General features: G+C 46.0%; 3 protein-coding genes and 1 non-coding gene across 5 annotated transcripts; 2 read left to right on the top strand and 2 right to left on the bottom strand.

The window, feature by feature from the left end:
- Positions 1-105: 105 nt before the first annotated feature.
- Positions 106-5,244, bottom strand: LOC112895593 (nuclear intron maturase 1, mitochondrial-like). Its single transcript, XM_025963561.1, has 5 exons — positions 2,812-5,244; positions 2,657-2,734; positions 1,501-1,629; positions 721-867; positions 106-503 (listed from the first exon to the last, which is right to left on the bottom strand). Exon 1 carries the CDS (start codon positions 5,143-5,145, stop codon positions 3,022-3,024), a length of 2,124 nt encoding a protein of 707 aa, XP_025819346.1. The 5' UTR covers positions 5,146-5,244; the 3' UTR covers positions 106-503; positions 721-867; positions 1,501-1,629; positions 2,657-2,734; positions 2,812-3,021.
- A 398-nt stretch (positions 5,245-5,642) lies between these two features.
- LOC112895596 (D-glycerate 3-kinase, chloroplastic) lies at positions 5,643-9,347 on the top strand. 2 transcript variants are annotated; one of them, XM_025963564.1, is made up of 12 exons: positions 5,643-5,903; positions 6,497-6,852; positions 7,269-7,348; positions 7,429-7,480; positions 7,580-7,621; positions 7,725-7,803; positions 7,966-7,997; positions 8,078-8,146; positions 8,229-8,303; positions 8,397-8,513; positions 8,606-8,656; positions 8,982-9,347. In XM_025963564.1, the coding sequence occupies exons 1-12, from the start codon at positions 5,738-5,740 to the stop codon at positions 9,123-9,125; spliced, it is 1,263 nt and encodes a 420-aa protein (XP_025819349.1). In that variant the 5' UTR covers positions 5,643-5,737; the 3' UTR covers positions 9,126-9,347. The 2 variants fall into 2 exon arrangements, with proteins under 2 accessions (XP_025819349.1, XP_025819350.1); XM_025963565.1 differs by lacking the exon at positions 5,643-5,903 and adding an exon at positions 5,922-6,337.
- An 83-nt stretch (positions 9,348-9,430) lies between these two features.
- Positions 9,431-9,503, top strand: TRNAE-CUC. The gene has a single exon. It is a non-coding gene; the product is annotated as a tRNA-Glu (tRNA).
- Positions 9,504-9,957: 454 nt separating this feature from the next.
- LOC112895595 (serine/threonine protein phosphatase 2A 57 kDa regulatory subunit B' kappa isoform-like) lies at positions 9,958-13,170 on the bottom strand. Its single transcript, XM_025963563.1, has 2 exons — positions 11,438-13,170; positions 9,958-10,518 (listed from the first exon to the last, which is right to left on the bottom strand). The coding sequence occupies exons 1-2, from the start codon at positions 12,602-12,604 to the stop codon at positions 10,183-10,185; spliced, it is 1,503 nt and encodes a 500-aa protein (XP_025819348.1). The 5' UTR covers positions 12,605-13,170; the 3' UTR covers positions 9,958-10,182.
- Positions 13,171-25,313: the final 12,143 nt, after the last annotated feature.

The following is a 25,313-nucleotide window of genomic DNA, read 5'->3' as shown; positions in this document are numbered from 1 at the left end:
TTTGTAGAACCGAACATAAGTTTTTTACTGCACGCGCATGTTAAATATGCTAACAGTTTTTCTTATGGTAAGTCTAATCTGACAACTGGTCGGGCAAACTAGGAGTAAGAGACGTAACCGTAATTTAATCCACGACACAATATTGGATACATTATCATAAGAACTGCTCAAGACAGTACGAACTACCATGTCAACCAGGAAAAGCACACATGCCCCGTCGTACCATCTTACTCCATGAAGTGTATGCCAAACGGCTAATAGCCTAATGCATCCGAAGACACAGCAACTATCCTGGTAAAAGTTGTTCCAAACAAAGCCAGAACATTTGAGTAGCAGGGGCCCCTTGAACTAGAATTCTAGATCAGGCCTTGCCGCTGCAGGTCAGTGTAGGTCTTCTTGTTGTAGATGTTGCCCTCTTGATCTTCGTACTCTTCTTCCAGGTCTGGCCGCCACTTGTTCAGCCCTTGACGCGCTTGTATTTTTTCCCAGAGCCCTTTTGCCTCCTGACAGCCGAAGTTAGAAATGTTAAGAATACATATAAACAGAACAGCCATCGTTCAACAACTCAGGTTTGTACTATGCATGCCAACAGCACATAAATCAGCACAATGGAGAGTATAAAAGCAAAAGCCAACAATTATTCATGAGAAGAAACTACGGTTTATGCATCAACAATTATTCCAAGGAAGAAAATCGTATCAACAAGATGAGATGATGTACCTGGATCGATGTGATTTCATTGAAATTCTTAGTATTAGGGATACCAAGGCATCGCATCCCATGCTGATGACGCCATTCTTTGAAATGACGCTCATAGGCCCTTCGTCCCCAATAACTGTGGTTTCCACATATCTCACACTTAAATTCCTGATCAAAGCATAACAGTTAAAAGCATGCCAATGGTACAGTACCGAATTTAATGAAGATAGCTCTGCATAAAGAGACAAGGATGCCTTGATGTTCAAGTGCAAGGCATTCTTGAAAGTGGAAATATGAACTAGCAAACATTAGCATGTGATTACACAAAAATATGATTTAGATGTATCACATTATAAACTCGTATCCTGTTTGTTTAGAAACAGAACATTTTGCAGCTCTAGACTGGGGCAAGTATAAAAACACATAATTAGGTTGAAAATATTTATAAATAACAGTACAAAGATTACTGGCAAATATTAATATTATGCTGAAAACTTAATAAATATTTAATAATCATCCTATAACATACAGTAATATACTAATTGACAAGTTAGTGTTAGTCATTGACAGGGTGATCAGAAAATTACTGTTGCAACAAAAATGGCATGTTTGGCTTCGTAGTTGTGAAGTGATGACTGATTCATTCATATAGGATGAACATCTTTATTCATATGGCATGTGAATACTCGATCAAAAGTTCCATAAGCGAGCACTGGTGGCTACTAGAGGAAAAAGGCTACTATAAAAAATAATAACTCGAAAAAGAAGGTTACCAAATATTCACTAACAAGACTAGTTTACCTGCCCAAGGCCATGTAGCTTGTATAACCAATAGGGGATAGGCTTGCCATCCCAACCCATCGGCAATTTGAGAGGGTTGTAGATTTGTTGCTCTTCATCATCACTCTCAGTGTCAGCCTGTACCTCCTCCTATAAAAAATATATAAGCCAGTAGTTAATAAACTGAGTATTTTCCTTCTGTTAAAGCAAAGAGAAAGACAATAAAAAGTTCAACCAAGTCATGAGCTCATAAAAAACTATATTCTAACAAGAAAAACATCCAATCACTATTATAACATGCTACAACCAGAACTCACATAGATATAACATAACGGACTTGTAACTATATGCAGTTTAATCAGTAATTAGAATTAAATTAGATAACATCAATCAGCAAATCATTATGGAGTAATAGTAATAATCTAAAAAATTATTCACTACACACTGTATGGAATGTTTCAAAACAAAACATGAAACACCATGAAACAGAGAGCAGCCAATGAATTTTGTATATCTTCAGTAACTAACAATAACCAATCAAAGAGCAGCCAATAGCATATTTGATTGAATTCAAAAACAGGACAGATGAAAGCTATCATAATTGTTCCTATCACCGCTCTGAAATGCACAGCCTTGATGACCTTGATGTAGGCCGCTACAAGTGTGTTAGCAGTAATACCTTGAATATACATGCATAGTGGGTAAAATTTTGAAGTTTAGCAGTTTAGCAGACTTTGAAAAGTTGCAAAGGTCTTTACAGCGGACCAAAGAAAAAAGAAATGGTGTTTTACATGCCCCTTGTGAACTTTTTTCATCCTTTGAAAGGAGCTTTTTGTGACTTGCTTCTTCAAAAACTTTTGTGCATTTCAAATAATATATGATATATTTGGAACTCAATAGTTTTGCTGTGTGATTTTCTTAATAATGCATATTGCACTCACACATGTTAATATTTATATTTCTAAATCATTAAAACTGCTCCCTGTTGCTGTTTTCAGGGCCGCAAACCGCAATATGCCAAATCAACAATCACTGAATCAGCAGCAGAAAACAAAGAAGGAATAGCAAGTTCTGGACTATGGACAAATATGACCCATTAGGGACATATCCATACAATGAATTCCAGAAAAATGCAAACACAATAGTGAAGATGCTGATAAGAGATAAGTATAAGTACCTCTTCCCGTTCTGCTTCCATCTCTTCATATGTCAAAGTGAGTTTCTTCTCAGCATTTTCCTTTGTCCGCACAAAAACCTACATGAAGAAGATTGTTAAGCAGGTTAACTTTGAAAGAACAATCGTAGTCCTTGCAATAAGGAGGCTTCATGTACCAAGAAAGTGGGTCATGCTGAACCAAATTGTAAGCTAGTCATTCCTTGTGATATGTTTGTTCATAGATACGCATCATTCTTCTTTACAAATAATGAGAATAGGGTCATTCATACAACAAGAAACCGATTCACAACTGAAGGAGATCTGCCTGATGCTTAATTGGATCTCCACCAATATTTCATAAACAATCAGGAACATAAGAGTCAGGGCTATGTATCTAATAGAAGTTGCTTGTCCCCATTGACAACTTCCTCGTTTCTCAATTCCTTGGCTTTCATCAAAGATCTATTGTCATCATAAACACCATGAACTTTATAATACCACACCATCTTTGATACATCATCCTGTGGTGAACTTATTTCCTGACGTTTGATAGTCTTGTGAAGTTCACAAAAGAACTTTGGATCTTGCAGCTTAATATACTCTTGCAATAGAAGTTCATGGTGCGGTACCCAGTTTCTAGGGAAAGGTGTGTAGTCGCACGATGGAATTGATGACATGCGTGCAAACTGTACACCCTCAATAACATCAACTAGTCCCATCCTCAAAAGATCAGAGTATTCTGGCGCATCATTCCTTGTGCTTTCTCTCAAAGGGCGGCTAAGATCCCGTGAAGCGATCTTGTAGACCTTAGCTCGGGACTTCAGTCTATACCTTGCTGCGTAGAGCTTTGCCAGTGAGCTCCTTATGACATAAGCACAAAACCCTACAATCTTCTTCCGGTTATCTGCATACCTGTACCAATCAGCCATGGTCTCGAGAAACTTGTTCATCTGGGAATTAGTGTGTGCCTGCCCAGAATAGAGCATTGGTGAACATGGCAATGGCTCAGGATCCCTGTCCCCCTTTACAAGCTCAAGCTTCCTAAAATGCCTTATGCACCTCTGCAGGCTCGCTGTTACAGACAACAATGTTCCGACACCCTTCTCGCTGACAATGTTCCCTCCACTGGCAGTATATCGCAAAGTCGGGTAGATGACCCTGCGCGTGATCACATGATCCAAGAATTCAATCCCCCTTGTAATGTGCTCGATTTCCACCATCGAATTCTCTGGCCTTAAACCAAATGTTCTCTCACAAAATTCCATCAGTTGTCTCCTTATCTCAACTGCATCCTCCCTCGGCCCCCTGATCCCAATCAAGACATGAGAACCAAATCGAAGGAAATCCATCTTCCTTGTCTTCTCCTTCCCAGCTGATGGAACAAACTCAGGCCAAGCGGGATTGTGGCACCCCTCATCACCCGCCTCCTTCCAAATCGAATCATGCTTGGACGGGCAAAAGTACTCATTAATCTTCTCCTCCATCCACCAATCCAGCTCGTTAAGGCACACATTAGCAAGCAAAGGACTAATGATCCCACAATGCCCATAATTGGGCACATGGCACGCCTGTTCAGGAGCAAACCCAAAGAATAGCCTCAACCAGTAAGGGTCAGGCTTTGGCTCATTCTCGTTAAGCACCTTCTTCTTCCTGCTCTTCCTGAGCACCTTCCTTTTCAGCCTCTTCTTGGCCAGCCCGTCAAGGTCCTTCTCCGGTGGCGGCACAGACCCTGGCCGGACGGGGCCATTGAGGGCAGACTTGAGCAACGAGAGCACCTTGCGGTCGGAGACAGCCTTCTGAACGCATGAAAGGATGGTTTCCGGCGAGAGGCCGTCGACCACCGCGGTGAGGTCGGCCGAGACGAACCAGAGGTAAGCAGCGAAGCGGGTGCGGACGGAGCGGATGGCGGAGTGGGGCCCGCGTCCGGGACGGAATGCGTGAGACTTTGGGGAGAAGCGCGGCTCGAAGACGGGCTCGAGGAGGAGGAGGAGGAGCTCCTGAACGACGCGGTCCTGGAACGGCGGCGGCGCGTCCGCGAATCGGGCCTCGAGCTTGCGGCGGGAGATCGGGACGGTGGAGGGCGGGTCGGCGGGGGAGCGGAGGAGGAGGTGCGTGGAGGCGCCCCAGGGGAAGGCGGGGTGGCGGCGGAGCGCGGCGGCGCGGAGGCGGAGGAGGCAGTGGAGGGTGGGGAGCGGGACGGCGTGGCGCGGCGGGAAGGTGCCCGTGGCGTGGGCGCATGCGCGCTGGTAGGAGAGGAGCCAGAGGTCGAGGCGGGAGGCGTAGCCGGAGAGGTTGGGGAACGGGGACGCGAGCGGGTGCGCGAACGCGCGGCGCCACAGGGAGGAGAGGAGGTCGATGGGGTCGTGGACGAGGAGGGCGTAGGGGTCGGGGAGCGGGCCCTTGTCGGCCGGTTGGGGCGGAGGAGGCGGCCGACGCGGGGCGGGGCGAGTGGCGGGTTGGTGGAGGTGAGTGGGGAGGAGGCGGCGGAGCGCCGCCGCTCGCGGCGGCATGGCGCGGGAGAGGCGGCGTTGGGGTTTTTGGTCGAGCAGGCTGTGGGTGTGAATGGAGCCCTCTCACGGGCCCTAGCTGGTGCCTTGGTGGTTTCTCTTTACCTGTGCACATGTGCTAGTTTAATTAAAAAATTAATTACATAGATGATGACTAAATGACGAGACGAATTATTAAACCTAATTAATCTATAATTAGTAAAATTACGGTAGCATTTGCCTTTTACACTTTGCGGCGTTTGGATCCAAAAGTGCAAAAAAAAATGCAAAAGAGCAAAAATTTTATACCTTCTCTTTCTCTTTCCGTTGCATCCAAACAGGCCCGAACTCGACGCGGGAGAGTCTGGAGTCTGGACGCCTTGCTAGGCTCAGCTGGCCCCGGGACCGGGGAGCTCTGGGAGACGCGAGGCGGCGAGAGCGACCGGCCGCAAGGCGCGCGGCAGGAGCCGCATCGAGAGGCTGCCGGCGCCCCGCGCCCAATCCTGGATAATCCCCTCCGCCCCCTTCCAAACCCCACGTCTCCTAGTTCTTAGCGCGGGCGCAAGCGCAACCCCCTCGTTCGCTCGCGCCCGAGAGGAAGAGACAGGCGCGGAGAATGGCGCCGCTACACGCCGCCCCGCCGCCGTCCTCGACCTGCTCATCCTCCTCCGCGGTGGGCCCGGGCTTCCTCGCCAGGCCGCACCACCACCACCACCGCAGGGCGGTGGCGGCCTCCTGTTGCTCCCCCGCAGTGACTGCCGCAGCCGCTCCGTCGAGGAAGGGTTGGCCCCACTGCTCCACCATCAGTTTCGTGCGTACGAGGAAAGATTCCTCCTTAGCTGGGCACTGGGATACGATTCTTTTCGCGGTAGTGTTCTGGGTGTCGTTTACTGTTTTTGCACGGACTTTCCATCCGGTTGCGCAACTGCTGGGAAACGGGTGAGGGCGTCTGGACGGTGCAGGCGCCATCGTTCTGGCTCGGGATGCCAGCACCTGCCTGCGTGGCCGCGTGTGACTTCAGCAACAACTTTTTTATTATTTCTTGATTCTTCCCCAGTGGAGCAATGTTCGATATAAAACTCTTGCGCATCTTGGTCTTCTCTCCCGTCCGGTTTTTTAGTCCTTGCCAGATCGAATTTGGTTTGGGTTCTTATTGGTTCTTGCTGGGCCATCGATTTATCTGGTTCTTGGGCGGACTGCATGGATGGTAATCCGAGTAAGAAATTCTTGCACACTTTGGTTTCTTCCCCCTTTCTTCACCTAGCAAGGAGCAAAGAAAGATCAGCTCAGCCCCGATCGCTCAGTGTCGATTTCTGTAAGATAAGATTAAACACAATTGTTCGTTGATGCAAATTTCTCGGTCTCTTTGCACCAGCGTTCCTGTCATGCCCGGATCACAGCCCCGGGCGGGCACTGGCGCCGCCACGCATCACCCCGTCGTCGTCCCCGGCGCTCGTCGCGTCCGTGAAGGACCTGTACGACTTCATCTGCAGCGGGCCGCTGGTGGACAGGATCGGCTACACCAAGGAGAAGATCGCCGAGTCCATCGACCGGTGGCTGCGCTGCGGAGGTCAGATCGCTCGGCTGTTCCGCCTCAACGAGCTCCAGCTGTCGGAGGCCGAGAAAGTCAGGATATACCACTTCTACATCCCCGTCTTCCTCTGGTGCGAGGACCAGGTCATCGAGCACAGGGCCAAATACAAGGAGGGCGACGACATCCCACCATTGGTGGTAAGCACGCATAAGCATTTCCCTTTTGCGGTTATTTGCATCATATTTGCTTCGATACTAATTGTTTTCATGCCAAGTAGAACTAGTCAGTCGATTTCTTCAGTAGATCTGTCATCTCACATATAAACCGACGAATCTGTCACAGAACTCTGTCTTGTAGTTTGTATAGAATCCAAAGCTCTCATCATGCCCCCACACCAGCTGTGCAGAAGAGAACAAGTTCTTGTGAATTATACGTCCACCGTACACATAAAAAAAACATACGCTGTCCATGAGGCACACTTAATGGATCGAGAAAATCATTAAAGGAGATATTTCAGCCAGGATGGGGCTTGAATCTGATTCTGAGGTTACAAGAATAAACTACTTACAATTTCAGTTTATAACTGATAACTAGTCCTCTTTATGTAACGCAGATTGGGGTCAGTGCTCCTCAAGGAAGTGGAAAGACGACTCTTGTTTTCGCGCTTAATTACCTTTTTCGTGTTGCTGGTAGGTAAGTTTTTCTTATCGAAACTGATCATAGCACGTCTCGTCACCTGTGTGCATAAAGGGCTAAAATTTTATGTGACACAGGAATTCCACCACCTTGTCTATAGATGACTTCTATTTGACAGCAAAAGAACAGGTGCGAAGCTTCAACTAAATATGGAAAATTCCAATCCTATATTCAGAAATGGTCTCAAAATAGTGAAATAGCTGACCCTTATAATTTTCCTATGTCCAGAATGAACTGAGGGATAGAAACCCTGGAAATGCTCTTTTAGAGGTACAAACTCCCTCCAGTAGGATGCTAGGTTGTCTTTACTTTGAACATTGCATGAACATTGCAAGACATGATGAACTGAGAGTAACTGACCAAAACTTTCCAGCTCCGTGGAAATGCTGGAAGCCACGATCTCCAATTCTCAGCTGAAACACTTGAGTCCCTTACCAAACTAACTAAGGAAGGTACTAGTTCAGAACGAGTATTTGAACTTTCTGCAAACTATTTCTGTTTCTTCTTGATGATGATCTGTGCTTAGGGCTTCTCTTCTTTGCCTGTATGGAAAGGCATGATGAACTGAGTGCTGAACTTTTATGTGAACTGACAATTGTTTTCATAACATTTAGGTATGAAGATGAAGGTTCCACGGTATGACAAGGTAAAAGGTTGCAGTTAACCTTCTTCTAGCTGATGTTTATAGCTGATCATCTTCATGATACATGCCACATGTCCATGTAGTCTGCTTTTGGGGGAAGAGGTGATCGTGCTGATCCTTCAGTGTGGCCAGAGGTTGAAGGACCCTTGGAGGTAATCTCCTATTTAGCTGACGAGCATTAGTTTGAGAAGTCTGTGATTCTCAATTTAGTGTATGTCTTCTTTGATGCCATAGGTTATTCTCTTTGAAGGATGGATGCTTGGATTTAAACCTCTTCCAAATGAAGTTGTGAAAGCTGTGGATCCTCAGGTGATCTTGTCAGATTATTTTGTGATCTGATTTAGCTGTTTTTTTCTTACTTCCACTATAGTTATAGTGTGACACTAATGTTGTCATCATCAGCTCGAGGTGGTTAACAAGAACCTAGAAGCATACTATAATGCTTGGGACAGGTTCATCGGGTCATGGATTGTTATAAAAATACGAGAACCCAGTTGTGTATTCCAGTGGAGGCTGCAGGTCATTACTCGTTTATCTAAACAAGCGGCGTTGCAGAATTCATGACAAACTATGGATTGCAATTTCTGAAGTTCGTACTTGAATTTTTGCAGGCAGAGATAGCTATGAGAGCAGATGGAAAACCTGGAATGTCCAATGAGGAGGTGCGTTCTCTGACATAACTATTCACTCCGCAGAACCCCTTTGGAGTCCTAGTAGCAATATTTGTTGGAGCCTTACTGATGGTAGGGGAAGTTAAAACCGACTGATTGACTGGTCGAGTGATGTAGTTTCTTCATCAAATCATTTTTGTGTTATTCATTTGAAATTGAAGCCCATCTGAACTAGACACACATTTATCCAGTAATTAAATTCCTGATGTGGTTTCTTTCTTTCTTTTTGGACGGCAACGGGGGAGAGTATTCCCCACTCGATTTCATTACCCTGACGTTTTTTACATGGAAATATAATCATTGGAAATTCTTGCAGGTTATGGATTTTGTGTCGCGCTACCTACCGGCATACCATGCGTATTTGCCCACGCTATACAAAGAGGGACCAATTGGTTCAAAACCAGAGCAGCTGCTGGTCATTGACATAGATGAAGAGAGGAACCCTTTATGGGGCAACTGAGGTTGTGAATTCCTAATGTACATGCTGAAAAAGTGAAAATGGATTTTTTTCTGACTCCACGGTGCATCTTGGGATCCCTGCTCTTTACGAGACTTCTTATGTTAAGCAAGCACTGTAGGCATCTTTGTTCCCATGGTTCGAATATATTGTGAACCTGTAAATTCCATGCATAACAAATTTCGTTATCTATCAATGAAATCAGCGTTTTGTTTTCCAGTTTTACCCGATTCAGCGTGTTAAATATTCTGCATCGAGATCATGAATAAACAGTTATGATAGTTCTAGAATTCCTAAAGACCACAATATCCGTTGTAGTCTAGCTGGTTAGGATACTCGGCTCTCACCCGAGAGACCCGGGTTCGAGTCCCGGCAACGGAAATTTTTAATTATTTTTCAAGTGGTCTTTTTCCTTCTTCTCAAGGTCTGCTGGAAACTTGGAGCCATTTCTTACGTTTTCTTTTCCTCAAAGTTTGTTGTGCCATTCTTCCTTTTTATTCTTTAAAATAACTTTCTTCCTTGCCTATGACTCCTAAGATATACGTATGCTACCATATTTGGCTCTAGGCTGAGCAAACTTTGCTCCTCTGCTCGTTTTATGAGCATATAATGCCTGTTTTTATTTTTATTTTTTTGGTAGCATTCAACACTACTCCATGTTTTATTTATTTGACTACATTATGGTAAACTCCATATATCCATAAACTTCACTAGTCTTTATTTGATATCTACTCTGGAAAGCCAGTTGAGAATGTAGCTGAGCAATGCTGTCAAGGTAGCTGACCACTTGCTAAACGGAAGTAGCGAAAAGAACAAAGCTGAATGACGCTGCTCATAACACAGGCACGATGCATGAAACAGGCATGCCTGATGCCTTTTAACAATTTATCATATCAGAGAGACGGAGAGATCCCATCACAAATAGTTACAGCGTGGCATATTTCTACTTCTACGAACTAAACTAAACTAAACAAACCAGGTGCTGTTCTGTTCTGCTAGGACCATTTTCACCAAGCTAACACAGGAGAAAGGAGTTGCTGCGTCCCTCCGACACCTGAGCCTAGCGGCTCACCAGGACGGCTGTGTTGCCAGTCACTGGCTGGAACGCTGCCGCAGACTCTAGCCGCTCCCAGGCCAGCCTTCGCTTCTGTTCCAGCGACGCCTGCCTCTCTCCATCTTCCTTATGCCTGGCAAGGCAGGTGGAGAAGAGTTCCTCGTCCATCTCTGACAGCATCTTCTTCACATTAGCTGTCAGGTTTAGGACTGATACATTCCAGTGGTTCTGGATATTCTCTTCCAATGTTGGGGTGACGATGGGCACGATCGCTTGCCGGTTTTGTGCGACCAAGCTGACGATGTGGTCATTGTTCCACATGAAGAGTGCTCGCTCTGCAACCTGAAACAGTTTGTGTGATCTGAGTTAACCATTTTAAAGGAACAACTAAAAAGTAGCCATAAGCCTAGAAATGCTACCAAGTGCTACAAAGAAGAAAAAAAAAAGTAAAATGGTGAATAGCAATAATAGAAAAGACCACGGGAACAGTACTTGCTATAGCTGTGGACAAGGTTTCATTTCTCCTTTTGCAGGGGAGCTAACTATGACCAGAACGCCATCAGTTATTCCAATTATCCATTGCAGTTCACCTATTCTGGTTTTATTTAACATCAAATTTTCAAATCCCACCAAGACTGGTCATACTATACATCCATACATGACCAGTTACCAATCAGATACATTGCTATATTGCTCATATCTTGCATACAGTTCTGCCGTTTAATTTCTGTAGAAATGGAAAAACGGCGAAATCAACTAAGAATATCTCCCATATGCATTGGTGATGGCACACTGGCCTACAATCTTTTGTCTACATCTTTCTGAAAACAGCAGGTATTTATTACATGTTTGGCTTATCTGCATACACGTCAAGTAACCGAATAGAACCTAGCCATACATGGGCAGCCAGTGGTTATGTAACGATAAGTCCATTTTGTGGTCATGAACGGTTCCAATTGGATGCCTGGTCCTTTGGACTCTACTATGTAGTAGATGACAAAGTAAATCAACGTGTCAGGAATGAATTTGATGCAATCATGAATGAGTGGTTGTTAGCTATTTGGTTGTATGTTCTTCATTTGGTACAATATTTTTTGCATATGTGCATAAAAAAACTCCTTATATAAATAGAGGGCTACAATGCATGCAGGCTACACTATGAATCTGTGGATGTAAATTTAAAATACAGCATACTATTTATTTTCTCAAAGCTAAATAAGGAAGGTAACCAAATTTAGGACAAGATATTGAACAAAAGTACCTGGAAGTGGAAACTATTGATGCAGTGAGCAATTCGTCGGAACAACGGAACCATGCATTTCTGGAATTCGACCATGTTGGTTGCCTCCAGGACCTCTTCAATCTCACTCAGAAACATTACCTCTTTCTGACTATTTGTTATTGGCCAGTATCTGAGCAAGCCAAGTATCACCGAACTTGCAAGCCTTGGCTCCTTCTCTACAAACTGGGTCACACAGTAGGTTAGCTGCTGCAGATACACACCGACTGTTTTTGGCTTGTGTAAAGGAATTAGCACCCTCCAAAGAAAGATTTTGTGTTCCTCCTTCAGAGGCAATGCAAACCCACTAATAACACTGCCAAAAACCTCCAACAGTTCCGCAATACCATTATGGCGATCAGTCTCAAACACAAAATGGTAGAATATATTGCTCACTGCTTTGCGGATGAAAGGACGGTGCACCATGAATTTTCCATAGATCCGATGCAATATTGTTTTCAAGCAGTCCCTTTCCCTTGGGTCCTCAGAATTGAAGAGCTCAAGCAACTTTACGATGAATGTGTGGTCAAAATATTTCTTTCCTACCTTTGCATCCAGAGATGAGGAGCCAATAAATTTCAGTAGGAGATCATACACAAGATGCAGATGGGCCCATGCAGGGTCAAACATTGGCTCCTCCTCTTCACCCTCACCACCGCCAGATGAACTGGACCTGCAATTGGGAGGGAACACCCTGAACAAGTTAATAGCAAACATTCTGCAGCAGGCAATAACCATCGGCTCCGTGAAGCAGGAGCTAGCAGATTCGACATAATCCACGAGATCCACCAATGCCTGTCTTTTGAAATCCTTCTCCGCTGAATTCTTGTTGGGGTCCGAGAAATCAAAGACAACGCAGCACAGGCTCACCATGCTGACAAACAGGTTCGGCTTCTCCCCGTTCGGGACATCCTTGAACGGCACGAGCGGCTCAATGCCAGCCACCACGCTCGACGGGAACACCGCGGACGACATGCGCTTCACGCCGGGCGCAGGACGGGCAGGCCCGGCGCTCGGGCAGCTGCTCGTACGCTGTATCGCGCTCCCGTTCCCGGCAGCATTGCGCCCCGGACTAGAGCCTGCGGCGTGGTCGCCCTTCCCGGAGGCAGAGGACTTCCTAGGCAGCTTGTGCAGGAACTGTTTCCACATCTTTCCCCAAGAGATTTCTCACAGCAAGGCCATGCCCACAGCGACACCAAAGCTCCTGTTCGTCCTTGGCGTCTAGCACGCCAAAAATCGCATGCAAGTGACCACCGACCAGAGACAGTAGAGCAAGCACACGGGGAGTTCGATTCTGATGCTAATGATGCAACGAGGTGACGTCCGGGCAACCGGAGTGAGCACACTCGGACAGTGCGAGCGCGAGTGAATTGACGGGAAGAAGAAACTCAGAACAAACTAATCCTAGAGCATCTGATTGCACAGCCACACACAAATGCAAGCTCCACTATCAACAGAAACGAAGAGCGCGGCCACAGAGCTGCGCCCGGAGGGGGTAGTTCACCGGGAAGGCTGGGATTTGTTCGGATCTGCGGCGCCTCGGCGAGAGATTGCCGGATCCAGGCGCCGAACCGCGGTCCTGGCGGCGAATCGAGCTGCCGAGACTCGAGGGGGGGGGGGGCTACTGGGGTAAGCCGCAGGCGGGGAGGACGGGGAACCGGGTGGAAATCCGGTGGGCTTCGTCTGCTTCTCGGGAAGAGGACAGGAAGGCGAGGTAGAGAGAGAATGCGAGGGGAGTGGGACGTGATAAACGAGGAAGCCAGGCCCAGGGGCGCGTGTGTCTGCTTCCTGGCTGTTTCTTGGCTTGGTTCGCTCGGCGATGGTTCTGGGTACTTGTTTTTTTTTCTTGTTTTGAAAAGGATTCTGGGTACTTGTGTTCGTCGCCTTTTTTAGTAAAAAACCATTTTTCTTGTTAAGAAAATGAAGACAAAAAACTCCTTTGTGTGTTCTTCTCTTTCGGATTCCTCTTATCTTCAATCGTTAAGGTGGTCATAAGGTCATTAGAATGATATCCTTGGCGACTGCTGCAGCTACCATTGGATGTCGCTCGGAACCGGATAGTCATGCCTGCAGCTTCTCCATGTAAATGCTATTTGTGCATCGATCAAGCAGGCCCTTTTAGTCATACTTCCATCCTGCCCACCGTCTGCAAGTCACGTGTCTCTGCTAATAAAAAGGGATTAGCATTGTTCGTTCTGACAAATCTGACCCAAATCGGATCCCGAGAGGCCTTAGGGCATGTTCGTTTCCAAGCCTCTAATTTTTAGACCCATCACATCAAAAAGAATCTTGCTATTTAGAAGTATTAAATAAAATTTTTTTATAAAACTTTTTGCACAGCTGTGTGCTAATTCGCGAGACAAATTTAATGAGCCTAATTAATTCATAATTTGCCACAGTGATGCTACAGTAATTATTCGCTAATCATGGACTAATATACCTCATTAGATTCGTCTCGCGAATTAGCACTAGAGTTCTGCAATTAGTTTTGTAATTAGACTTTATTTAATACTTCTAAATGACAAGATTCTCTTTGATGTGACCCCTCTAAACTTTAGGTACCCGGAAACGAACACACCCTTAATCCTGTTGGATGGTCAGGCATCTAGCACCACATGCTTCCGAGACAGACGCAATACAAAATGGTCACAGCAGATCGCTGTACCCCCCAGGATTTCTTTAAGCGGTATGAAACAGAGGCTGGCATTTTTCTTTAACCCCCGTGATCGTGCCTCGTGTGTACAGCAGCTGTCAATGGCAAACGTGAAACAACCAACGGGTGGGCATTTTTTTGATCGTCGAGGGAGGGAGAGCCTTTTACTCCGGCCCGCTTTAATTCGAAATCCTGGGCGCCCGGGCCGCGACGTACGCAGCGGGGGCGGCCAGCGCCCGCCCGGCCGCCGCTTGCCCTGTGACGATGGCCACCGGGCCGGCGTCCCGGGCTGTCCCCGGCGTTTCGGCTGACGCTTTCCTGAATTTTTTTTAAAAAAGGTTAAAAATAAAATAAAATTCGAAAAAAGGGTGCCGGTTTGGAATATTTTGGAAAATGGGAGCTTCCCGCCCAATGAACGGGCGGGATGACACAGGCCGCCCACCCAACGGGCGGGGGGTCGCCGGAGGGAGGAAACAGTCTTCGCAGGGGCCTTTTCGCGAAAAAACGCAAACATCCCGCCGTTCCAACGGACGGGGGGACATCCCGCCCGCCCAAAGGGCGGGACGTTGTTGCGTTCCAACGGGCGGGAGGTGTCCCGAGGACATTCCGCCCGTTGGACGGGCGGAACGCTGGCGCGAGGGGCATCCCGCCCACCCAACGGGCGGGAGGTGGCCGGGAGGGGCATCCCGCCCGTTGGAAGGGCGGGATGCCTCCCCACCAGCTACATAAGCCCCCCCCCACACCCCCTAATTCTCATAAAATTCATCAAAAATCAGAAAAAAGAAGAGGAGAGGAGAGGAGAGGAGAGGAGGAGAGGAGAGGAAGCGGCGAAGCCCTGTCGACACGTCGGTTTGGAGGTATTATAATCGTATAATTGTTAAATATTTTTTACGAATATTTGTTAGGGTAGTTATACGTAGAATTCAGTAATTTTAATAGTTTTAGAAATATTTGTTAGGATAGTTCTATTTTAAATAGTTTGAAGTATTTTAATAGTTTTTAGATATATTTTTTAGGGTAGTTATATTTTAAATAGTTTTTATAATTGCACTAGTTTTAGATATATTTTTTAGTGTAGTTATATTTCGAATAGGTTTCAGTATTTTGAATAGCTTTTAGAAATATTTCTTAGGGTAGTTCTATTATAAATAGTTTTTACTATTTTCAATTGTTTATAGATATATTTCTTACGGTAGTTACATTTTGAATAGTTTTTATAATTGCAGTAGTTTTTAGATATATTTCTTAGGATAGTTATATTTCGAATAGGTTTCAGTATTTTGAATAGCTTTTAGAAATATTTCTTAGGGTAGTTCTATTATAAATAGTTTTTAGTATTTTCAATTGTTTTTAGATATATTTCTTACGGTAGTTATATTTTGAATAGTTTTTAGAAATATTTCTTAGGGTAGTTCTGTTACAAATAGTTTTTAGTATTTTCAATTATTTTTAGATATATTTCTTAGGGTACATGTATTTTGAATAGTTTTTATAATTGCAGTAGTTATATTTCAATTGTTTGTACTAATATGTCTTACGGTTCTTATTTTTTTATTTTTTTATGCAGATATGGCGCAGACACCAGAGCTCCTTGACGCGCACATCGACGAGCGGCACAGGTCGTACCTGGCTGCGGTGGAGGGCCAGGAGCTTCACGAGTTGCGCCCTCGTGTAGCAAAGGAGTTGTTGCACCTGGACGACCGCTGGCTTGACAGGTGATACTTAATTTATCTTTTTACGAAACTAATATATAGCGTGTAAGATAACTGTAACCACAATGCAAAATATACAGGTTACGTGAGACTGGTTTGCTGCCACTCGCACGTATGCTTCAGGCCGGCGACGGCCAAGACGGTGGCGCCAAGAAGCGGATGCAGCTGGACCGCTCTCTACTTGCAGCGTTGGCGGACAGGTGGCGTCCGGAGACGCACACGTTCCACTTGCCGTGTGGGGAGATGGCCCCCACGTTGCAGGACGTGTCGTACCTGCTCGGGCTTCCCATTGCGGGTGATGCTGTTGGCCCGGTTGCCGTGCCACCTTTCTGGAGGGCGGAGCTGCAGGAGCGGTTTGGTCCAGCGAACCCGCCACTTGTTGCGAACGTACCTGATTTGCCCGGCCCCGCCAAGAGTTGGGTAATACAATTTAGGGTACGTTCAGTTATTTTTTATTTAATTTAATTGAAGCATATGTGAGTTTCTCTAAATTTTAAACAAATATATTACAGGCTCAGGATCTGCACCCTCTGGCTGGGCAGTACGAGGTGTCACGATTCCTGGAGGCGACCATTTCGGACACGTATCCCTCGTACCGTGATCAGGACCACCGTGGCGTGGTACGTCTTTCGCAACTTGAATTATTAAATCTTTTTTCTAACAGATCGATACCAATAGTAATCTGCATCCCATTACGTATGCAGATCGATCTGATCAACTTCGCGGAGGTCGAAGCTACATCTCAGATCACGTTGATTGAACGTGGAGTGCGCGTACCGGAGGCACAGTACAAGGACAGCTTCCGTAAGATTCAAGACAGCTTGACGCGAGCGTTACGTGCACTGACTTGTCGCGGCAGAGACGACGTGGGGACCTCTAGTTCATCTCATGCGTCCGCGCACGTGTACACAGCTGGCCCGTCTACCTCTGCAGCACCGCACGCAGCGTCCAGCGGTACTGCCGCTAGTTCAAGCTGTAAGTCCTTCGTAATTGCCATTTCGATCACCTTTGATTTACACGACTAATTTCGTTTCTTTTTGTAGTCATGCACTCGACGGCAATGGGACCTCCTCCTGCAAGAATGGAGTCTCAGACGTTTGGCGCCTATGCTCCAGGAACGTCTCTCCCGTCAAGCTTGAGGCCACCTGCACCGTACTCTCAGGGCTATGCTCAGCATGCATGGTCGACGGGAGCTCCTGCATACGGTGGCCCATTCGGTGTGCCGGACTGGGATGACTGGGAGGGCGGCTCCGCCACTTGGTCGGAGCTGGTGGGCGGCGGCGCCGGCCCTGACATCATTGGTCCATCCCAGACGTATGACGCTCCAGGTGCACAGTCCCAGGATGACCCGTTCACGCCAGCACCTCCTCCGCCTCGTCCTCACCGGGCTCCAGATGCATTTACGTACTCGGAGGACCACATACGCCGACGGCCTAGGACTAGAGGGGGGAGGGCCAAGAGAGCGCGAGGTCCGGGACATGCGGAGTAGATACTCCTGATTTGGTGGACTTTTTATATTTGAACTGTTTTTGTATGATACGATTTTCTTTTTAATCGGTTGATCTACTGTCGTAATATTTGGATTCTACGTTGCAAAACGTTATCGTTTAACTATCTTCGTACGAGTTTTAGATACCATAATCTTCTTCGAAAAATTGAATTAAAATTTTATATGCATACATAAGAGTATGGCGGATAAATCTTGTATTTGGAAAAAGTTTTAATTCCAAATAGTTTGTGAAATATAAATTCGAAGAAGATATAACAAAAATGGCGCATCCCGCAAAACGTTATCGTTTAACTATCTTCGTACGAGTTTTAGATACCATAATCTTCTTCGAAAAATTGAATTAAAATTTTATATGCATACATAAGAGTATGGCGGATAAATCTTGTATTTGGAAAAGTTTTAATTTCAAATAGTTTGTGAAATATAAATTCGAAGAAGATATAACAAAAATGGCGCATCCCGCAAAACGTTATCGTTTAACTATCTTCGTACGAGTTTTAAATACCATAATCTTCTTCGAAAAATTGAATTAAAATTTTATATGCATACATAAGAGTATGGCGGATAAATCTTGTATTTGGAAAAAGTTTTAATTCCAAATAGTTTGTGAAATATAAATTCGGAGAAGACTTAACAAAAATGGCGCATCCCGCCCACGGGCCGGGCGGGAGGCCTCCCGCCCACTGGCCGGGCGGGATGCCTGCTTCAGGGGCCTCTTCGCGAATAAGAAACTTTTCTTATTCGCGAAGAGGCCCCTGGAAATTTTTTTCAGAACCTCCCGCCCAACCATTGGGCGGGATGTCCCTTGCCGCCCGTTCAACGGGCGGGAAGCACCCATTTCCCAAATTTTTTCGAGCTGGCACCCCTTTTGGAATTTTAATTTTTTATCCCCTTTTTAAAAAAAATTCACGCTTTCCTCCCCTCGCCTCGCCATGCCGCCATGCCGGGGACGTGGGCAGCGGCGGAGCTACGAATCAAATTTGGAGGGTCGAGCCAAGCTATATTAAATTAATAAATAATAAATTTATATGTTATGGTGTTTAAAATATTAATATCAGTAAAAACTAAACTAGATATATTTTTCGCACTGAACAATAAATAGGACGCAGGTTTCAAACGACACACAAGAATCAGCCTTCTGGACACACTCATATAAAATGCGCTGCCGCGTGACACAGTTTCAAACAAGCCCAACAATAATTGTAGTTGTAAAATATATAGTATGATACAATACTTATTTATATTATAATGTAGCATGGATAATTATATTTTACCGATGTCAACAGATGGCCAAAAGATAAATAAACTGACAAATAAATAAAGCGACAGTGCTTTTACAATTTTAATATAATGTGTAGCTTATCTGTAGAAAAAATAACTTATATATCTTGTAAATAGAACAGTAGAATATTATATTTATATATATAATTCTAACTGTGCTTGGTTCTAATAATAATTAGAAGTGCTAATGATTAAAATAGAGATCTAAATGATTCATATTAATATAAATTTATTTATCTAGATCATTAGGGGTGGCCCTACCGGCCCAGCCTCTGCGACCGCGAGGCCGTGGCCGTGACACGTTGTGACGTTTCTGTCGGTGGGGGGGGTCCTCATCAGTTGTCCTCTTGGGTACGGATCGGTCGGGCTGGGCAAAAAAACCCGAGAACCGAGAACTGATCCGAAGTTACCGAGAACAGATACCGAAGGAACCGGAACCGAAGAAGTTCGGTTCCATGATCTAAGGAACCGAAGTTTCTCGGGATATTCGGGTACTTGGGCTCGGTTCTCCCGAAGAACCGAAATTCAGCCCATTAGGCCCAATGTAAGTTCGGCCCAAGTAAAAACTCTAATATCATTAGGCCCCCTGGTCCTCCCCGCGCGCCGCCCCTGCTCCCCCCGCGCGCCGCCGCCCCCTCCCCCCCCCCCGGCCGCCGCCCCCTGCTCCTCCCCGCGCCGGCGCTGCCCCCTGCGCGCCCCCGCCCCTGTCCCCCCCCCCCCGCGCGCAGCCTCCCCCTCTCCCCCACCCCCCCGCGCGGCCGCCCCCTGCCCCCCCCCCCCCCCCGCGCGCCGCCGCCCCCTCTCTGTGGCAGAACCGCCTGAATTATTCCGGCTCAAGTGCGCTAGTCATCGCTATACAGCCGATACTAACTCAACGCACTTCAAACGGAATAACCCATTGGTCTGTCGGGTCTCCGCCCGATGCAACCACGGTTCAACAGGATCGAAGCAGGTTTACCTCGCAATCACACAACAGCTCACCAACTTTTAATTTACAGCATAATAATCATTATTACAAACTGTTCCAAACTTAAAGTAAACTTATACAATCGTTGTTGAAAACGGTAAGCCAAATAGCTTGTCCAGATTTACAGCGGAAGGAAAACAAACACGCGACTACGTACGTCGCGAGGGTTGGCACCGCGCTCAGCCCAAAGCTTGGTGTCACTCAGGAGGGTCGCTGCTAGCAGGGGACGGATCCCACTCCACGGACCAGCCAAACGGAATCGGAGTTGGCCATGGAGAGCTATCCGTGGGGTTCTCAAAATCTATACCTGAAAAGTTCACTAGCAAGACTGAATATGCTAATACTCAGCAAGACTTAATCGGAATCGGGTATATCTAGCCCGTAACTAGACTCTTGAAGGCTGGAAATGGTTCTGAGTTCAATTTCAGCTGAAAAGCAACAAAGAGTATGATCTACTTTTAAATTTTAGCTTTCAGATTCTAACTTGATTAGCCATTCTAGGTAAGCACCTACACTAAATAAGCAAGGTAGAGATTAACATCCATCAAGATTGTTCCAACAATAGTTACAGTTCTTACTCCATGTGGCAGAAGGAATAAGCAGTCTCAATCTCCGCGAGAAACGGACGATTCTGAATCGAATTTCATCCTTGCAAGGTAAACCTAACTCACACGCTTGGAATATCCAACGATAATTCCGAAGCAACCGTTTGCCTCTCATTCCGGATCATGGAACAGGGCCACCACAAGCGACTGTAGAACTGTACGCACACCAATTGTGCAGGACATACGCCTGTAGCGCGACTACATGACCGTACTCCTGTCCGCTGTGCGGAATGTACTCCCGCACGTCGGTGCGTGAGAAAAAACAAATTACGAGTGGTGGAAGGTATGTCCACTTGCCGGGCCGATTGGTTACTAGGCTTACCGCTTTACCATATTTCGCGGCATGTGGCTAGTACTTTCAAACGCTTAGCCACCACTACCACACACTGCGACCTTATCAACTTTTATCATCAACACAGATGAGGTAAACCTCCAAATCATGATATTACTCATGACCTCGTCCATGATCCTTATAGTGATTGCAGAATAGTAAACATTCAATTATATATCGCCGCGAGTGACAGGAAATCACCCGACTTCTACCGATCCTATTAGCAGAGCATCTATACGATAAGGACTCAGGTGGAGTACATTGGTTCCTAGGATTCATGCATCTAGGGTTTCATTACAACTCCTAGACTTAAAGCAAGATATAATATATAAGTATAGAATTGCAGTAGAATTCAAATACTGGGTTATGCACCGGGGCTTACCTTCTTGAGTGGGGTTGGGGGCAGGAGTGTCAGAGAATTCTGAATTTTGGTTCGGAGCTTCCGCTAGAGTCTCGATGATGTTCACCGGGTCTTCAGAAAAAATCTTGTTCTTGTTCCGAGACTAGCTCGTAGTCTCCGTCGTCGAGCGTTGCCGATTCTACATGATATGCAATGATTTAAGTGAGATGGTTCTCAAATTAAGAATTTCATTTCACGATAAAGTTGCAATCCAATAATTTAACCAACATGAATTCATGTAACAAGGGGGTGGGGTTTTAAGTTACCATCTACACTTGAATTATGTCATTTTAAGGGAATTACTTTGAAGTAATTCAACCAGTTTGATTTTTATTTTGAAAACCATAAAGATTCTGACCTTAAATTTTTGTGAATAAGTTTATTTTCAATAAATAAGCATATGGTAAATTTTTCATAATTTTCTAGAAACAGAAACTAAAATATTTGAATTTGAATTCAAACTCCAAGTTTAAATTCAAATCACAAGCAATCAGAATTATAAATTATTGAAAATTAAATTATAAACTAATTATCAATATATTAAGCTACGGTAAAAAGATCTAGACAAGAGAGCCTTAAGAATATGTTTAAAGAATTTGAAATCTTTCCTAATTTGATTTGTAAAAGGTTAAAGGGACTTAAACTACAAGGCTATGCTAAGCATGAAATTTTTACACTGGCTTACCCAAGAACTAAAGAAGCTACATACCAAAAATCATAAGAAGATAAGCTAGGATACAAAAGTTATGCATAAAATACCTCTTTTACTTAGGTTTAAAATAGATCAAAATGCACTTAGTTTCATATCAAACTTTATTAATAAAAGTTGTAGATCTTGATTTCTAATTTCCAACAAAACCAGTTTGACAATTTTTGAAGCTTCCTACAATTTCCTATTGATTTTACAAACTGGAAGCTTGCCCACATGAAATAATAAGAAGGTTTACACTGGGGTCCTTGGTTTCTTGCATATGGACCCTTAGGATAGGAAAACTATTCGCAGTTATGCCCCTGGCTCTCCTCGACGGTAGCCGGTGGATCTGCTCCGGTGCGTTCTCACCGACAGCGAGGTCTCCGGCGAGGATGGACTGGCTTAGTATGACCTACGGAACAAGTAGTGCTGGTTTGGGGGTGATGTGCTCGACGGGCAGGGGTAAAACATGGCCGGCGGCGAGATGCGTCGGTGGCCGTGATGGGGTGCTCGTGGTCTCGGCGAGGGGCCGGCAAACACGGACCACTAGGGCGCGCATGAGCACCACAGGAGTGTGGGGGTGCATTCCCCGTGCCTAATTTGGTGGGAGACAGGGCGGAGGGTGGTGCTCGACGGTAGGGTGGCTCGGGTTCTTACCGGCAGCGATGGCGGCACGGTGTCCTGCAGGCTGGGGCGGTAGAGGGCGGTGAAGGAGGGGCTGGATCGCTTCAGGAAGATGACGTGGTGCTGTTGGTGCCCTCGGTCAGGGTGGAAAGGCTCTGCACCGGTGGGTCGACGGGAGGCCGAGCGGCGGTGGAGCTCGGAGCTCACCGGCGCTATGGAGGGTGGTGTTACGGTGCGAGAAACCGAAATTGGACTGGCTGAGGAGTACCACTGGGTCACGGTGATGCTCTGGTAGCACTGGATTGGGGCCTGGGGATGGTGGTGGTGGCTGTCGACGATGACCAGGGACGACGGCAGGGGTCGGGTGAAGGGAGGTGATCGGAGCAGGAGAAATTGAACGAAATGGAGGTGTGCAAATGCAAGGGCAAGTGCTAGAGAAGCTGTAGGAGGTGCTCGAGGTCCAGAAGAGGATGTGGCTATGCGCAAGCAGGAGCTGGCATGCCGGCGGCGCGCGTGGCGGCACGGCGAAGCTCGGGTAGCGGCGGGATTGGCGTGGCGCGCGCGGAGGACGACAGCTGGGGAAGACTACGGCGGCGGCTGGCCGGAGAGTGACACGTAGGGTCGTCGGAAAGTAGGAGGTGGCGCGGGGTTGTTGCGACAACGAGCTGCGGCGAGGGGTGGCTCGGGCAGACGGCCGGGCGGCGTGGCACGGCAGGGAGAAGACAGCGCGGCTCGGGGAAGGCGGTGGCGCTGGGCGGGAGTGGCACGTGGCTCGGCCTAGAGCAGCGCAGGAGCGGCGGGGGCGCAGCACATGGCCGGCAGAGCAGCGGCGGCGCGCGGCAGAGAAATAGAGGAGAGGGAGAGAGAGGTAGACGAAGGAGGACTGAAAAGTAATATCCCAAAAACACAGGGGCCCTACTATAATGTCCCAGTAACTTTTAAGCCAAAGCTCAAATGAAGGTGGGTCCAAAAGCAAAAATGTAGAGTTTTTCAAAACCTATAATTTTGCTTTAAGGTTCATTCACAGAAGGGCTATGGATTTGAAGTTTATATAAAACTTAGCAAAATTTCTAAACTTTATATAAATCATATTTAAAAACTACACGAGATATACATCCTAGGTGTAGTTTCACCTATATTTGTGATTTAAACACGAATTTTTGACTTTTGCCAAAACAACCTTTATGTATTCGAATTCCACTTCCCATGTTCATCTATTTAACATTAAAGTACCTGTATTAAATAGTAATTATATAAACAACCCTTTTTCCTTATTGTTTAAATTTTTAACATACTCTCCCCACATTTTGTAGACAACATCATACTAAAATTTAAGGTGTGACAATACTAATTACCTGAGTGTCACACTCCCCCCCCCGCGCCGCCGCGCCACCGCCGCCGCCTGCTGGCCTGCTCCCCCCCGCGCGCCAGGTCCCAAGCCCCCAACCCCCGTCCGGCGTCCGCGGTCGGCCACCCACCGCAACGGGCCGGACCGAGACCCTGCGCTGCGCCTGCGCTCGCGTCGCGTCCGTCCCTCTCCAGTCGCCACCGTCGCGTCCCGACCCAGGCGGCGACCGAGCGAGCGCCCGCCGACGCCAAGGCCCCGTAAGACCGCCAGCGCGGCAGCGCCCGCCCCAGTGCCCCGGCGAGGCCAGCTCCTGCTTGAAGTCCACAATGGCTACATCAATTGCATCTTGCAATGTAAGTGCCTCACTGATTTTAGATTTGGGGAACTAGGGATTTTAGTGGTGATAACTGATAACTTGTATATTTTTGCTAGATGTCTGAGGAGGATTTGCAGCAAGAGGTGAGTAATTGTAATTGGACAGAGATGCATACTGGGCCTAATGGGAACATAAAGGATGACGAGGCCGATGGTGCTGCAGAGAAGGAGATCATTGATCTAGAAGCTGAAGAGGGGAAGAAGAGAAAGCAGATCGCATCTAGATCAGAAATGTGGGATCACTACACCAAAATCTTTGATGAAGATCAGTTGGTCATGGCACAATGCAAGTATTGCAGCAGTCAAATTGCAGCACATCCGTTTCTGAATGGTACATCTGGTATGCGTAAACATTATAATACTTGCAAGAGTAATCTTCATGTAGAGTCTAAACAAGGTATGTTGTCAATAACTCAAGGAACTAGTGTTGGTACTTGAAAGTTTGATCCTGAATTGCTTAGGTCTGCTTTTGCTGAAATGATCATAGAAGACGAGGAACCATTTGCTAAAGGTGAAAACCCTGGTTTTAGGATGTTCATGTCTGTTGCTTGCCCTAGGTTCACTTTGCCATCTAGAAGGACATGCACTAGGGACTGTGTGCAATTGTACTTTGAGCAAAAAGCAAAATTGAAAATTTTCTTTCAAGAACAATGCAATAGAGTTTGCCTCACAACCGATGGTTGGACATCACAGCAGCAAGAGAATTATATGACTGTGACAGCCGACTTTATTGACAAAGATTGGTGCTTGCATAAAAAGATAATTAGTTTTTTCAAGGTAAAAGGCAAAAAGGGAGATGATATTGGGAAACACTTGCATAAAGTCTTACTTGAATGGGGGTTAGACAAAGTAATGACAGTAACGGTAGATAATGCAAGTGCAAATGATAGTGGTGTTTCTTATTTGAGAAGACAAATGAATAGTTTGAAAACTAGCATAGCAGAGGGCAAGTACCTTCACATGAGATGTGCTGCACATATACTTAACTTGATTGTCCAAGATGGTTTGAAAGAAGTAGACCAATCTATCAAGCGTGTGCGGGCTGCGGTTAAATTCATTAGGGGTGGTACATCAAGATTGGAAAAATTTAAAGAGATTGCTCAATGGGAGAAAGTGGACAGCAAAGCATTCTTAAACCTTGATGTGTGCACTAGATGGAATTCCACATATGATATACTAAAAGCTGCTTGCACATATGAAAAGGTGTTTGCAAGGTATCCAGAGGAAGATCCATACTATACAATTGAGTTGCTTAGTGACATTAAGCCCGGTGTTCCTGGTCCAGGAGTTCCTGATGAGCATGACTTTGATAATAAAAAAAAACTAGCTGAGTTTTTAGGGCATTTCGCTGATGTTACAAA

The sequence above is a fragment of the Panicum hallii genome, chromosome 5 (assembly GCF_002211085.1).
Source record: "Panicum hallii strain FIL2 chromosome 5, PHallii_v3.1, whole genome shotgun sequence".
NCBI lineage: Eukaryota > Viridiplantae > Streptophyta > Magnoliopsida > Poales > Poaceae > Panicum > Panicum hallii.
Note: the sequence above shows the minus strand (reverse complement) of the source record. Positions and strands in the feature narration are given on the sequence as shown.